Here is a 14,940-nt window from a genome sequence, read left to right on the forward strand (position 1 = left end):
ATGATTGAGTCTTTGTAGGTAATATTTGTCTAGGAATTTATCCATTTTGCCTAGGTTATCCAATTTCTTGGTGTATAATTATTCATGCTAGTAGTGGTCTCTTATGATCCTTTGAATTTCTGTGGTATCCTGTAATGTCTCCTCTTTCATTTATAATTTTATTTATTTGAGTCTTCTGTCTTCTTAGTCTAGGGACACACTTGGTAAGTGCTATTGCAATACATTCCAGACAGATTCACACTTTTGAAAGCATAACAAACTAGAATAAAATGGAACAGCAAGTAAGAAAGCCCCATCTTGGCAATAAAAAGAGAATCTCTCTTCATGGACTGGGGTAACTGTCCTGAATTTTGCCTGCCAAGATTCTTATAAAACTCCCATGATACTTGCCTCCTCTTGATTCCACCCTGTACCAAATCGTATCTTGCATTTGTGAAGTGCTGATACACATTTGTTGAATTGCATCTTTACACACTGATATGGTTTGGCTTTGTGTCCCCACCCAAATCTCATCTTGAATTGTAATCCCCAGATATTGAGGGAGGGGCCTGTTGGGAGGTGATTGGATCATGGGGGGCAGTTTCGCCCATGCTATTCTTATGATAGTGAGGGAGTTCTCACGAGAGCTGATGGTTTTAAAAGTGTTTGGAAGTTCCCCCTTCACACCTCTCCCTCCTGCAGCCATGTAAGATGTGCCTGCTTCCCCTTCTGCCATGAATGTAGGTTTCCTGAGGCCTCCCTAGCCATGCAGAACTGTGTCAATTAAACCTCTTTCCTTTTTAAATTACCCACTCTTGGGTAATTTAACCCAAGAGTAATTTAGCCAAACATGAGCATCTCACACTTTTTGGCAGTGTGAGAACAAACTAATACACACACTAAATATGTATTATTTTAGAGCACTCAATGAACATTTAAAATGTTTCTATATTTAAAAGTCCACCTAACACATCAGTATTTAAAGAAAACCATATGCTCACAATATATAAAATTTTAAAGTGAAAAACAAAGTGCACTATGACACTTTTTTAAAAAGTAGAAATCAAAAACAAGATTGGTCTTTCAAAATGTTACAGCATTGTAAATTAGAGCTTTTGGCCTTAGTTCTCTCCCCCCACCCAGCTCTGATTATTTCCAATATTTTAGAAGTATATTAACAAAAACACCTTTTAATATCAGAGCAGCTAAAATTGGTTAAATCATGACATTAGTAAACGAAACGTCTTGCTTATTCTTAGCAAGACTAGACAACTTTTTAAAAAAAATTATCAGGTCAGGCATGGTGGCTCATGTCTGTAATCTCAAGGTGGGAGGATTGCTTGAACAAAACAAGGAGCTCTAGACCAGCCTGGGCAACATGGCAAAACCCCATCCCTGCAAAAAATACAAAAATTACCCAGGCATAGTGGCATGTGCCTGTAGTCCCAGCTATTCAGAAGCTGGAGTGGGAAGGATGGCTTGAGCCTCGGAGGTGGAGGCTACAGTGAGCATGACTGTGCCACTGCACTCTGGCCAGGGTGACAGAATGTGACCTTGTGTTAAATAAAATAAAACAAAATAAAATAGTCATTAAACCCAAAAAAAGTAGAAATCAAAGTACATTTAACAATAGTCATCTTTGAATGGTGGGATTAGTGAATCATTTTATTTTACTATTTGTGTTAAATTTTTTCTAATAAACATTCTATTTCTATAAGACTATATATATATATAATAAAGATAATCTATAACAGCAGAGCACAAAAGAAAGTAACAGATTTCCTTCCTATTAATTACAGCAAACTTAGTTAAAACACAATAGTGTGTCAAAACTTCTATGAAAGAATAACAAAGAATTATAAAACTAAAATAATAAACCAATAGAGTGAAAAAATATTTGTATCAAACATCATATTAAATACATGCACACATGCATATGCAAGCTCATTTCTATGTGCAAGAAAAAACTTCAAGACCTCCCAAATTAAGTGAACAGAGGATATAAAAAGATATTGACATCAAAAGAAATAAAACAATAAACAAAAACACAATGCTTTATCCTTGTCAAAGACATAGAAATGAAAGAAACAATGGCCGGGTACAGTGGCTCATGCCTGTAATCAAAGCACTTTGGGAGGCCGAGGCGGGTGGATCACTTGAGGTCAGGAGTTCAAGACCAACCTGACCAACATGGTGAAATGCCGTCTCTACTAAAAATACAGAAATTAGCCAGGCATAGTGACGGGCGCCTGTAATCCCAGCTACTCGGGAAGCTGATGCAGCAGAATCACTTGAACCCGGGAGGCAGAGGTTGCAGTGAGCCAAGACTGTAGCACTGCACTCCAGCCTGGGTGACAGAGTGAGACTCCATCTCAAATAAAAAAAAAAGATCTATTTAATTCCAACATATACTGAACCTACTGTATGCCAAGTTCTGTACTAGGGAAACAGATATGAACAGATGTGAGACCCTCAGGGGTCTCACAGTTTATTGAATGATTGATTCATCCATTCACAATTCATTCAACAGATATTTAGTGAGCACCTACTATATGCCAGGCACTGTGTCTGGTGCTGGGAACTCAGAGGAAACTAACTGGACAACGTGGCTGCCCTCATAGAGCCTACCTGCTAATGGAGAAGACAGACTATAGGCAAGTAAACAAAAACAAGATAATTAACAGATTATGATGGGTTGTGAAGAAAATAAGCAGGGTATCAAAATTATCTGACTAGGGGAGGTGAGCCTACTTTAGAGAGGGCAGTCAGGAAAGGCCTCCCTGACGAGGTGACATCTGAGCTGAGACATAAGAAAGAGAATACAGCAGCTGTCTCAGGGGTGAGTGGAAGAGCATTCTGGGCGAGCGAATGCAAAGGCCCTGAGAGCAGAAACAACTTAGGTGTTACAAAAACAGAAAGGAGAGGAATGGGACTGGAGCAGGTAAGTGGAGCTGAAAACAGGGACAGGAGTGAGGGCAGAGGTGCCTGGGAAGATGGCAGGAGCCTTGCTCGTTGTGGTAAGGAGTCTAGGTTTTATTCTGAGAGCAATGGGAAGCCACAGATGGTGTTAAGCAGAGGAGGGGCATAATCTTTGGGATTTTAAAAGATCATTCTGTCTGCAGTGTGGAAAATGGGTGGTAAGCAGGTAGTAGTATGGGGGTGGAAAACCAGTTAATGGCTACTGCAGTAGCTCAAGCAGGAGGCAATGGTGGCTTGCATTAGGGTGGCGACAGAGGAAGAATTCACTGAAACCAAAATGTATTTTGGAACTACACTCAAGAATTGCAGGTGGACTGCATGTGGAATGAGAGGGAAAGCAAAAATCAAGAATAATGCCAACTTTTTTAGCTTCAGCAGTTGGCTAGTGGCAGTGCTATTTACTGAGAGAAGTTTGGGGTTGGAAATCAAGAGTTCAGTTCTGAACGAGTTAAACTTGAGATGTCTGTGAAATCCCAGTAGGAATGTCAAGCGGATAGTTGGATGTGCAAGTCTGGAGCTCATGGGTGTGATCCAGGATAGAGATAGAAATTTGGGAGTGATGATAGTATGGAAGATACTAAGAGCCTCAGTCTGGAAGCATTTACCTAGGAAGCATATATAGACAGAGAAGATCAAGGACTGAGGCCCAAGACAGTCAACACTTAAAGGGTGAGCAGGAGAAGTGCCAAGGAGACAAGGTGAGAACAGCAGAAGAGTAGCCAAGGCCCAGGATGTTGCCACAGAAGCCAGGAGAGGTGAGCATGAAAACAGAGGAGGACCAGCTGCTGGGACAGAAGAGCCATATGGAAGAGCTAGCAGCGTGGAAGTGACTTTCAAGAGCATCTTCCATGGCATCATGGAACAGGTACCTGACTAGAGAGGTTGGAAGGGCTAAGGGAGCTGAGTGAGCAGGGGCAGTGGGTACAGACCACTCGGTGGAGAAATTCAGACATGAAGGGGAACACCAACTTACAAAGTCCCTGGAAGAAGTTCCGGGAAACACGTTTGGCCAGTAAATATACAAAGAGACATCCATCTTTGCTAGTGATGAGGGAAATGCAAATCAAGACACAATGAGATATCATTTTACATCCATTCCACTGGGAAAATGTTTTCAGTCTGGCAATACCCCGTGCTGGAGAAAATGCAGAGCCACCGAGTCTCTTACACACTGCTGGTGGGATTGTCAGTACAACACTTCAGAAGACTGTTTGGCATTTTCTCATGAAGCTAAACATTCACATGCCCTATACCCAGGCATTCCACTCCTTGCTCACTCATCAGAGAGAGGGAAACAAGAATTCACAGCGGCAGTATTCACAGTAGCAAAAACCCAAAGACAGTCCAAATGCCTTGAGAGGAGAATGGACAAATAAACTGCAGCATACTCACCAAAAGAGCGCTACACGGCAATGAAATGAATGGACTCTAGAGACATGTAGCAGGGTGGGTGGTTCTTAGACTGTGATATGAAGGGAGAAAAAGCCCAAACAGGTTACATGCATCAAAATACCTTTTTATAAAGCAAAAAAACAAATATAATAAATTATAAATACACTCGAGGAATAGATGTGATAAACCTATACCAAAAAAGAAAGCCAGAGAATGATAATGCATGAGTCAAGATAGTGACGACTTTGCATGGAAGGCAATGTAGGTTAAATAATAAGGATGCTTATTACTCTAAAAGGAAAACAAAGACAAGATCTCCCATGGAGTATTTTTATTCCAAAGCTGATTGAGATGCTATTCAAACCTCTAAATCTACCTAATTTCAAAAAAAAAAAAAAAAAAAAAATACCAGGCAGAGAAACATGTTCAAAAGCACCAAAGGGAAATTCAGGAAATTCACCAATCAGGAAAATCAAGAATGCAGGAAACTCCACAGGAAAAACAACTCAGTTTAAAATTACCAAAGAAAACAAACAAACAAACAAACAAACAGACTTAAAAAGACGGTGGGGGCCAGGCACAGTGGTTCATGCCTGTAATCCCAGCACTTTGGGAGGCTGAGGCTGGACAATTGCTTGGGGCTGGGAGTTCTCAACCCGCCTAGACAACACAGGGAGATTGCATCTCTACAAAAAAGAAAGAGAAGAAAAGAGTATGGGGAAACCAATGGGTTAAGAGAGAGACATGGTGCCGGGCCCAGTGGCTCACACCTGTAATCCCAGCACTTTGGGAGGCCGAGCCAGATGGATCACTTGAGGTCAGGAGTTTGAGACCAGCCTGGCCAGCATGACAAAACCTCATCTCTACTAAAAATACAAAAATTAGCCAGGCATGGTGGCACACACTTGTAATCCCAGCTACTCGGGAGGCTGAGGCAGGAGAGAAGCTTGAACCTAGGAGGCAGAGGTTGCAGTGAGCCGAGATCGCGCCACTGAACTCTAGCCTAGGCGACAGAGTGAGACTCTGTCTCAAAAAAAAAAAAAAAAGAGAGAGAGAGAGAGATGGCAACCAAATGCACCATGCAGACCTTCTTTGCCTCCTGATTTCAGCAAGTTAATATAAAAACCATTATGAGACAGTTGGGGATAGCTCAACACCGATGATGGGGGATACTATGGAATTATTCATTTTTTAATTTGATAATGGAATTGTGATTTTTTAAGTTCCTTATTTTTTAGAAACATGTACAGTACTAAAATATGTTTTAAAAGCTCCAATAATATTTGTTCTGTACTTTTCTCATACATGGTTGTAGCTTGTATACTAATCACACACACGCGCACACACACACACACGTGTTTCTATCCAACAGGACTGTACTTCCAAAGCACAGACAATTCCTCTGCAGACCTCAGCATGGTGCTTTGAGTATTGAGAGTACTGCTTTGAGAGTACTGAATTATTTGCTGAATTTATAAAAATAAAAACCAAAAAGAAACACACAAAAAAGGGCCAAGCATGGTGCAATAAGAAGTATATCTTGAGCCAAGGATTATGTTTCATACAACTTTTTTTCTTTTCTTTTCTTTCTTTTTTTTTTTTTGAGACAGAGTCTTACTCTGTCGCCCAGGCTGGAGTGCAATGGCACAGTCTCGGATCACTGCAACCTCCGCCTCCCAGGCTCAGGTTACTCTCCTGCCTCAGCCTTCCAAGTAGCTGCGATCACAGGCATGTGCCATCATGCCCGGCCAATTTTTGGATTTTTAGTACAGACAGGGTTTCACCATGTTGGCTAGACTAGTCTCGAACTCCTGACTTCAGGTCATCCAACTGCCTCTGCCTCCCAAAGTGCTGAGATTACAGGCTTGAGCCACCACGCCTGGCCTCATACAACTTTTTATACCCAGGTCTAAACACAAAGTCCCTGGGAAGGAAGAGCAGGTATGCAAAGAAAGATGCCAAAACTATTATACTTGTAAGGGGACCTTCTTTGGAAAAGAAGGTACGGATACCCCCAGCCAGGCTGAATCCCTCTGACACACACTCCCAGCACCACAGGAGTTAACTTATTATGTGTATTGTCATCTATGCAATGTCTGATTCCACTGCCAGGCTGTGGGCCCCACTCTGGAGGCGCTCACGTGGCCAAACTTGAAAAGCAGTTAAGAGCCTAAAGGAAGAAACCGCAGCATCGTCCAGGGGAGGAACACCACAGACCACAAAGAGAGTCAAACATCCCAGTGCCCAAGTCAGGAATGCCAACTAGAGATCAGCCAAAGCAGAGATCCCGGTGGGGGGCGTGGCAGTGGGCTGGGACCATCATCTCCTCTTCTGAGGAGCCAATGAAGGGAGGGGAGTGGGTGAGAGCCAGCATGCAACAGGAAGACGAGTACTGGAGAGGCAGAGTAACGGGGACTCAGCAGCTGCCCGCTCTGTAACCTGGCTGGCCTGGTCCCTTCTCAGTGCAGTAGGATGTGGGCTACCACAAGAATGCAGGCAATGCTAGTGCGTCAGAGTAGAGAGCTCAGCATTCCTCAGCACCTTGGGGAGGCCTACTCTGACCAGCAGATGTAACCACATTTAACCATGGAGTGAGGCTCCATCAAGCACATCTAGGGTGCCTGGGTACCTGGAGGAAGGAGGGAGGGAGAGAGGGGTTCCCTAGGCCAGCACAGGGATAAGGGGCAGGAAGAGCCACAAAGTGGAGTTGATTTTCAAGACCCCTCTGACTGACTTTTGAAAAACTGGATAGGTTGGGAAGGGAAGGAAAAACATAATGAGTGCTAGTTAGGCACTTCAAGGCATGCAAGGAAAGTTTCTTTCCAGGAAGAGGGGCTGCACAAAGGTCAAGAGATGGGAAGAGGCCGGGCGTGGTGGCTCGTGCCTGTAATCCCAGCACTTTGGGAGGCCAAAGTGGGTGGATGATTTGAGGTCAAGAGTTAGAGACCAGCCTGGACAACATGGTTGAAACCCCGCCTCTACTAAAAATACAAAAATTAGCCAGGCATGGTGGCAGGTGCCTATAGTCCCACCTACTCGGGAGGCTGAGGCAGGAGAATCACTTGAACTCAGGAGGTGGAGGCTGCAGTGAGCCAAGATCACACCACTGCACTCCAGCCTGGGTGATGGAGTAAGACTCCATCTCAAAAAAAAAAGAGAGAGATAGGAAGACACAATGGAGAGGGGAAGATAAAATGATGTCTGGTTTTCTTTATCCTCTCAAAGATGCCCATTAAAATTGCTGGAGGCCCTGGGCTGGGTTCCACAGGCTAGGAGGAATGTTTTATGTATTCCTGTTCCCCTGTTATTACAGAAAAACCCACTGTATATGAACTGTTTCTACTTCCAGGAATTTACCACAGAGCTGAAACCTCAACATATATTCACAATGCTCAAAAAGAGGAAACCAAATAGCCAACCACTAGAGTTAGATTGGTTAAAATACAAAAGCATGTTGTCAAAGATCAGTTAATGGCATGGAAAGAGCTACACCCCATATAAATGGAAAAAGCAGGTTACAAAACAATATGATTCCAATGTCATGAAAAAAGTATAAGGCATTTTTTAAAATATGTAATGCTCAAAGAGTCTTTCTCTGTGTGGTGGGATTATGGGTGATAACCTTCATCATCCTTGTTGTCTATTATCGACAATAAATATGTTTGACTTTTTAAAAATTAGATAAAAACACAACAAATGTTATTGAAATACACACACACAACTGCAAACTGGCCCATGTGGGGTAAGCTCACCTTCTGCAGGATGGGAGTAGGGCAGATGTTGTCAAACAGGACTGAGTTGAAGATCCCATACACGCCCTCATCAAGGTGGTACACGATGGTCTTGGAGGTGGAACCATTTTCCTCTGCAGGAGGGGAGGGTTCACAGGCAGCACAAGTAGCAATGTGAGGGGGTGGTAGCGGGGATGACACAACAGTGGGCTCAGTAAGGAAGCAAAATGGCTGCCCATTCCTCAACCATGAGGCGAGGCCTACAACAAAAGCCATCAGCAGCCATCCTTCCAATGACATGGGTTCACTGCCGTGTTGGGAACACTCACCCCTGCAGCCAAGCAACCTGCCCAGGATGCACTCCCCTACTTGCATCTGAGCCCCCAGGTGCCCCAGCAAAGGCAGAAGAGCAGCCCACCCAAACTCAAGACCCCAAAAGGTTAAGCCACTTGCTCAGAGGCACATGATAGGGCAGTGGATGAGCCAGAATGAGAAGCCAGGTCTCTTGATTGGATCAGACAGGACAATCCCCCAGGTCTATAAAGGAAGCCAGAAGAATGCCACACGCGAACGCAGGACATTCTACCTGGAGCCCACCACCCTTCACATGAATTCTCTCCAGGGAAAAGCGCACAGTCCTGAGGCTCCTCTGCATGAGGGTCCCAGAGCAGAGGGCAAAGCCTCAAGATCAGAGTCCCTGACACCTGTCACTCACAGGCTGCTATCCCTGACCTATCTGGAAGGGGAGGGAAGAGCACTGATGTTGGTGATGTGGGCCCAAAAGCTCTGAGTCAGCCTAACCTGAACTTGAATCCCCACACTGCCCCTTATCAGCCATGTGACCTTGGGCTAATGACTCAGCCTCCCCCTGCCTATATTGTCATCTGTAAAGTGGACTCAAACAAATGTAAGCTGTCATTAATTATTTTCATTATATTATGAGAAGCAGTAGAGTGAGTAGGAGCCTGTATTTTGGAGAGGAGACAGATATGGGGTCAAATGCAGGCTCTTACTAGCTATTAAGCAGTTCACTTGTATTCTCTTTGGCTCTCGGTTTCCTCATCTGTAAAATGGGGTCAACAGAGTATCTATTCTCTCTAAGGTTGTTTTGCTCTCAATCTTCACAAAATATGAACACGCCTAGGAAAAAAGATGCTAAATAAATGTCTTGGCATGGGGCAACTTGATTGAAAGTTTCCCTAAAGCAAGAACCCATTCATTCTCCAGATTCCCCCATCCTCTGCCACTGGGTCTAAAACCAGATCCTGCTCAGCCAACCACTATCTGCAGCTTCAGGGGAGAACAGGGCTCCACTGCCCACCTGGCACCTACCCTCCCTGCCAGGCTGGTCCAGCAGAACCTCCTTCTTGGCAATGATGCTGACTGCCACAGTGAAGGCTGAGGTCACGTAGTAGCGCCCCAGCTCAGCAAAGATGTCCACGCCACAGCCCTCTGGGAAGTACAGGTCCAAGGCTGAGTTGATCATGGAAGCAATCTGGTAGGAGGAGAATGGGGAGACAATTATGTGTTTGAAATGTGGGCTTTATGCTGAAGACTTGCTACAGCTCCAAGTCTATTTCTTGAAAGCTGCTTTGATTTCCGGAAGAAGGATTTGGCAGCTGCTAAGGCCCCAGCTGGTAACTGTGGACAGCTGGCCAAGAAGGTAGGAGGGGGACAGAGCTGGGTAGAGAGCCTCGTGCTTGTGTAAATCACCCTCCTCCATGGCCCCACAATGGGAAGGAGTCCTCTTCATATCACACTTGGTACTCAGATTCCAGAAGCCCTGATGTGGATCTTTCTTTCATAAATAACCAGTTTGTTAAATACAGTTGACCCTTAAACAACACAGGTTTGAACTGTGTGGGTCCACTTATGCATGGATTTTCTTCTGCCTCTGCCACCCTGAGACAGCAAGACCAAGCCCTCCTCTTCCTGCTCCTCCTCCACAGCTTTCTCAACTTGAAGACAATGAGGACAAAGACCTTTATGATGATCCACTTCCACTTAATGAATAGTAAATACATTTTCCCTTCCTTATAATTTTCTTAATAATATTTTATTTCTGGCCAGGCATGGTGGCTCATGCCTGTAATCCCAGAACTTTGGGAGGCTGAAGTGGGCAGATCACTTGAGGTCAGGAATTCGAGACCAGCCTGGCCAACATGGTGAAACCCCGTCTCTACTAAAAATACACAAAATAGCTGAGCATGGTGGCTTGCACCTGTAATCCTAGCTACTTGGGAGGCTGAGACACGAGAATCGCTTGAACCTGGGAGACGGAGGTCGCAGTGAGCCAAGATCGTGCCACTGCACTCACGCCTGGGTGATAGAGTGAGACTGTGTCTCAAAAAAAAAATTATTTCCTCTAGCTTACTTTATTGTAAGAATACAGTATATAATACATATCACACATAAAATATCTGTTAATCGGCTGTTCATGTTATCAGCAAGGCTTCTTGTCAACAGTAGGCTATAGTAGCTAAGTTTTAGGGGAATCAAAAGTTATATGCAGATTTTTTAGTGTGTAGGGGGTCGGTGCTCCCAAGCTCTGCGTTGTTCAAAGGTCAACTGTAATATACTTGATTACAGAAAATTCAGAAAATACAGAAAAGGAAAAAGAACCTCCAAATTCTATCACCTAGATGAATCTAATTATTGTTAACTTTTTGGAGTAGTGTCTTTAATTATTTTTTATACAAACGCTATTTTTTATTATAACCATGGTAGGTCTCTGTATATGTTTTTGGAACCTGTTTTACTTAACAGACTGTGAATGACCTCCCCACATTAAGGAAGTGTTTTCATCAAAAGAATGTACCATAATTTAACAAATCCTGAGTATTAGATGGACCAGGGAAGTCCACTGGACTTCTGTTAGGAACAAAGCTAAAACAGTCATCTTTGAGGCAAATTCTTTGAGACTATCCCAAATCATTTCTGTAAGGTCAATTCCTACATGTCGGTATTCCCGAAGGAGGCGCCTTCCAAGAAGAGGCGACCTCTAGTGGTTGGAGTGGGAACTGCTAGGACACACATTTTTCTTAACACATTTTTCTCACAGTGGGTAAGGAAAAGGGAATGGAGGAAGAGAATGGACAGGGAGCAGACCAAAGGTTGGTTTTCGTTTCCCTGCCTTCCCACCCGATATCTCATCAGCCCACCTTAGGGTGAAGAGGCCTATCCCGCCCCTTAAAGAGCCTTACGACTTATGTAAATGTGTCCTGGTTATGCCTCCAATTGGCTGAAGTGCATGGCAGGCAGAACCAGGTTCTGCTTTGGGCTCAGGAAGTAATGTAATCTCTGTGAGCCTTGGCTTGCTCAGCTGTAGCACAGGGTTAATAAGCAGTGAGATCACCCAGGTAAGCACCAAGCACTGCATGCAGTGCATAGGACCCACGCACAGTGGTCTCCCTCCGATCATCTAATCCCTCCCTATCCTCCCCACCATAGAGCCCAGCACGACACTCCCAGCTCCAGGGTTACCTCTTCAAATCTCACTTTGGCCCCTTCTGTGCCAGGGAAGCCACCACCAAGGTCCAGAACGTGCATCTTGTGACCCAGCTCGGTGCCCATTTCAAACACGAGCCGGGCATCTGCGATGGACTGAGCATAGGCCTGAGGGTCAGGACAGCCACTGCCAATGTGAAAACTGGGAAGAGAGGAAGAGCCTCGGCTGACATGCAGGGCTCCAAGTGCCACCACCTGAGCCCCAGCCAAGAATGACGTTGGGCAGGCACATGAGACACTGTGCCCATTTTACAGATGCAGTGACCGAGGGCCTGAAATGTTCAATGGGTTGCCAAGGGCCATATGGCAAGGGAGAAGTGGACAGGAGGCTTGATCCAAGGGCTCCTGGCACTTGGTGCTCCTCCCATCCCTCCTTCTGGGATGAAAGCCAGGACCCCCAAGTCAACCAGTCAGCAGGGTGGCCTTGGCAGCTTACTCAGCTTTGTTTTAGTTTCCCCACCTATAATGCGGGGACAAGACTCACACCACACAAGGCTGAGAGAATGTGCATGAAGCACTTAGCACAGCACCTGGCACACCTAAGTACAGAATAAATGAAGCCCTATATTAGGTAGTTCATTGTTCATTAGGTAGTTCATTATTACTCCTTCCATATCCCTGTAAGAAAAGAGGCACACAGCTGGGTGCAGTGGCTCACACCTGTAATCCCAGCACTTTGGGAGGCCAAGGCAAAAGGATTGCTTGAGCCCAAGACTTTGAGACCAGCTTGAGCAATAAAGTGAGACCCCATCTCTGCAACAAATAAAAATTAGTCAGGTGTGGTAATGCACGCCTGTGGTCACAGCTACTTGGGAGGCTGAGGTGGGAGAGAGAATTGCTTGAGCCTGGGAGCTCAAGGCTGCAGAAAGCCATGATCATGCCACTGCACTCCAGCCTAGGTGACAAAGTGAGACCCTATCTCAAAAAAAAAAAAAAAGAAAGAAAGAAAGAAAAGAGAAGGGGCCCCTCAAGAGTGTAGCTGCAAAACCTTTGTCCTACAGGCTGGTAAGACTCCCTCAAAGCCAGGTCTCTGGATGGAACTTCCTGGGACAAGACCTTCTGGGGACCCTGAGACTGGGGAAGGGACCCTTCCAAACTTCCTTTTCAAACAGAGGAAATTCTCAAATGGCAGAATTCCAGGCCCAGGGACAGGCCCTACTCAGAGGCCCTGGGGAAGGTCTCATATAGAATTAATTCCTGGGAAAGAGGCAGGGAGCCTGGTGTGGGAGGGGTTGGCAGGTGTTCCCAGTGCTCACCTCACACCCACCACCTCCGCATGGTTCTTCTTCGCATTTTCAAGCAGGTGTCTGCAGGATTTCAGTGACACTCCAAACTTTAGGCTCAGGCGGCTCAGGGAGTGGGAGTCATCGGTAGCAATGCACAGAACCATCCTGATGAGACACGCAGTGCCCCTCTGCTGGACAAACCCTGTCGCCCCAGCCCAGCCACATCTCTCAATCAAGGGCTGTGAGCTACGTGGCTCAGAGCCACCCAACCCCACAGGCTCCCTGACCCCTCCCTCTCCCTACACAGCCAATCAACCTTCAAGTCCTGTCCAATCCATTCTCTTAATGTCCCTGACCCATTCCTGCAGCCCCTGCGCCCTGGTCCAGACCTCACCAACTCTCCTGGGGCAGCTCCAGTCCCTCCAAATCAGTCTCCACACCAGTTAGAGCTTTCAAACTTGTCGTGTATGAGAGGAACCATTTTTAAACAAAGCCTTAAGGAGAACCCATTAATACGATGGAAGCTGCTTTGGATGGACTAGAGTGGCCCATCACCTGGCCACCCCCTTCACCCCAAGGCCCCTCCTGGGAAGTCTAAGGGTGTCCAGTAATCAGGTAAAAGGCACAGCCAGAGCAAAACGTCCAGCCCTGACCCCTTCGAAAATCCATTTGCATCGGCTCCCCGCCCCCGACCAGGATCTCCTTCACCCCCTACACATAGCATGCGGCAGCCACACTAAGTTTCTGCTTACGCTTGAATGTCCCATGCTGTTTCCAACCTCAATGCATTTGCTTACGCAGTTCACTATTTATGCCCCCTCCAAATTCTATTCATTCCTCAAGGCCTGCTTCAAATGCCGCTTCCTCCGTGGAGCCTTCCTGAGCACTCCCTCGACTCTCTCAAGCCTGTGACTTTGGCCTCCATAACACATGGGTCTCACTCTGCCTAGGGCTTTAACCAGTTATTTCTGCCTTTGTTCTAGCTAGACCCTAGCATCCTGGGTTCAGTCCAGGAGTACCTGCCCCAACCTCCTGCAACTGTGGCTGGGTCCAGGACAGGGTGACCTGCCCCAGCTCCACCCCCTCACCCCACCCCCACCTTCACTCTGAAGCCCAGCCTTCCCACAGCCCAGCCTCCCCTCAGCCCAGCCTCCCCACAGCCCAGCCTCCCCACAGCCCAGGCTCCCCACAGCCCAGCCTCCCCATGAGTGGTTCTCAGCTTACTTGGCACTGGGGTGGCTCTTTACCACCTTTGCCAGCTCCATCTCATTGTCAAAGCTCAGCAGCTGGATCCCATGCTTGGCAGCATATTTGATCTGTGCAATTTGCTTACAGGGGTTGGCGCAGATGATCTTACTGGCAGGGATTCCAATATGCTGGACCAACTCCATCTCTGCCTATGGGGCCCCAAAGGTGGTTGTAAGGAGGCACCAGGGCCTGCTAGCCCATGGAGCCCAAGGAAGCACAGACGAGGGCAAAGTCATAGCTATGCATAGGGAGGCCCATAACAGTGGGCCTTGCTCTAAGACAACAGATACATAGAAATCAGGACTTAACATGGATTCACCATTCTTTGATAAGCAGGGCTGCCATGTACAGCCATGTGGGTGGTACACTGAACAATCCTGGGGGTGGGGAGTTCCCATTCAGAATGAATACAGAGTAGATTTGTATATTTATTACAACTTCCTGGCAGTAAAGCATCTCATTCTAAGAAAATCAGTATATTTATTATAACAATTAAGTGTCTTAAGGAAAGGGTACATTTTCTAATTTACACAAAGGCATTATATGGACTCATGGTAGCCCTGACAACAGGCTTCTGACACATTTTCCTGGCAAATTTAAATGTTTAAATATTACTTGGAAAACAGTATGGAGGTTCCTCAAAAAAAACTGAAAATAGGACAGGGTGCAGTGGCTCACGCCTGTAACCCCAACACTTTGGGAGGCTGAGGTGGGCAGATCACTTGAGGCCAGGAGCTTGAGACCAGCCTGGGAAACATGGCAAAACCCCATCTCTACTAAAAATACAAAAATTAGCCAGGCTTGGTAGTACATGCCTGTAGTTCCAGCTACTCAGGAGGCTGAGGCAGGAGAATCACTTGAACCCAGGAGGTGGAGGC

The 14,940-nt window shown here is 45.9% G+C and overlaps 1 protein-coding gene across 11 annotated transcripts in view; it reads right to left on the reverse strand.

Annotated features, from left to right (window-relative positions):
- The window catches only part of AZIN2 (antizyme inhibitor 2), an 80,949-nt gene that overhangs the window by 55,845 nt on the left and 10,164 nt on the right, over positions 1-14,940 (reverse strand). For 9 of the 11 annotated variants that reach the window (XM_055381623.2, NM_001293723.3, XM_055382090.2 and 6 more), the window contains 5 exons: positions 14,039-14,211; positions 12,845-12,979; positions 11,565-11,730; positions 9,414-9,576; positions 8,103-8,215 (listed from right to left, as the gene is read on the reverse strand). In XM_055381623.2, the coding sequence (XP_055237598.1) occupies positions 8,103-8,215; positions 9,414-9,576; positions 11,565-11,730; positions 12,845-12,979; positions 14,039-14,211 (750 nt within the window). Of the gene's footprint in view, positions 1-4,350; positions 4,421-8,102; positions 8,216-9,413; positions 9,577-11,564; positions 11,731-12,844; positions 12,980-14,038; positions 14,212-14,940 lie in introns of all 11 variants that reach the window. The other 2 variants (XM_063706884.1, XM_019021303.4) reach the window with 1 other exon arrangement.

The sequence above is a fragment of the Gorilla gorilla genome, chromosome 1 (genome assembly GCF_029281585.2).
Source record: "Gorilla gorilla gorilla isolate KB3781 chromosome 1, NHGRI_mGorGor1-v2.1_pri, whole genome shotgun sequence".
Taxonomy (NCBI): domain Eukaryota; kingdom Metazoa; phylum Chordata; class Mammalia; order Primates; family Hominidae; genus Gorilla; species Gorilla gorilla.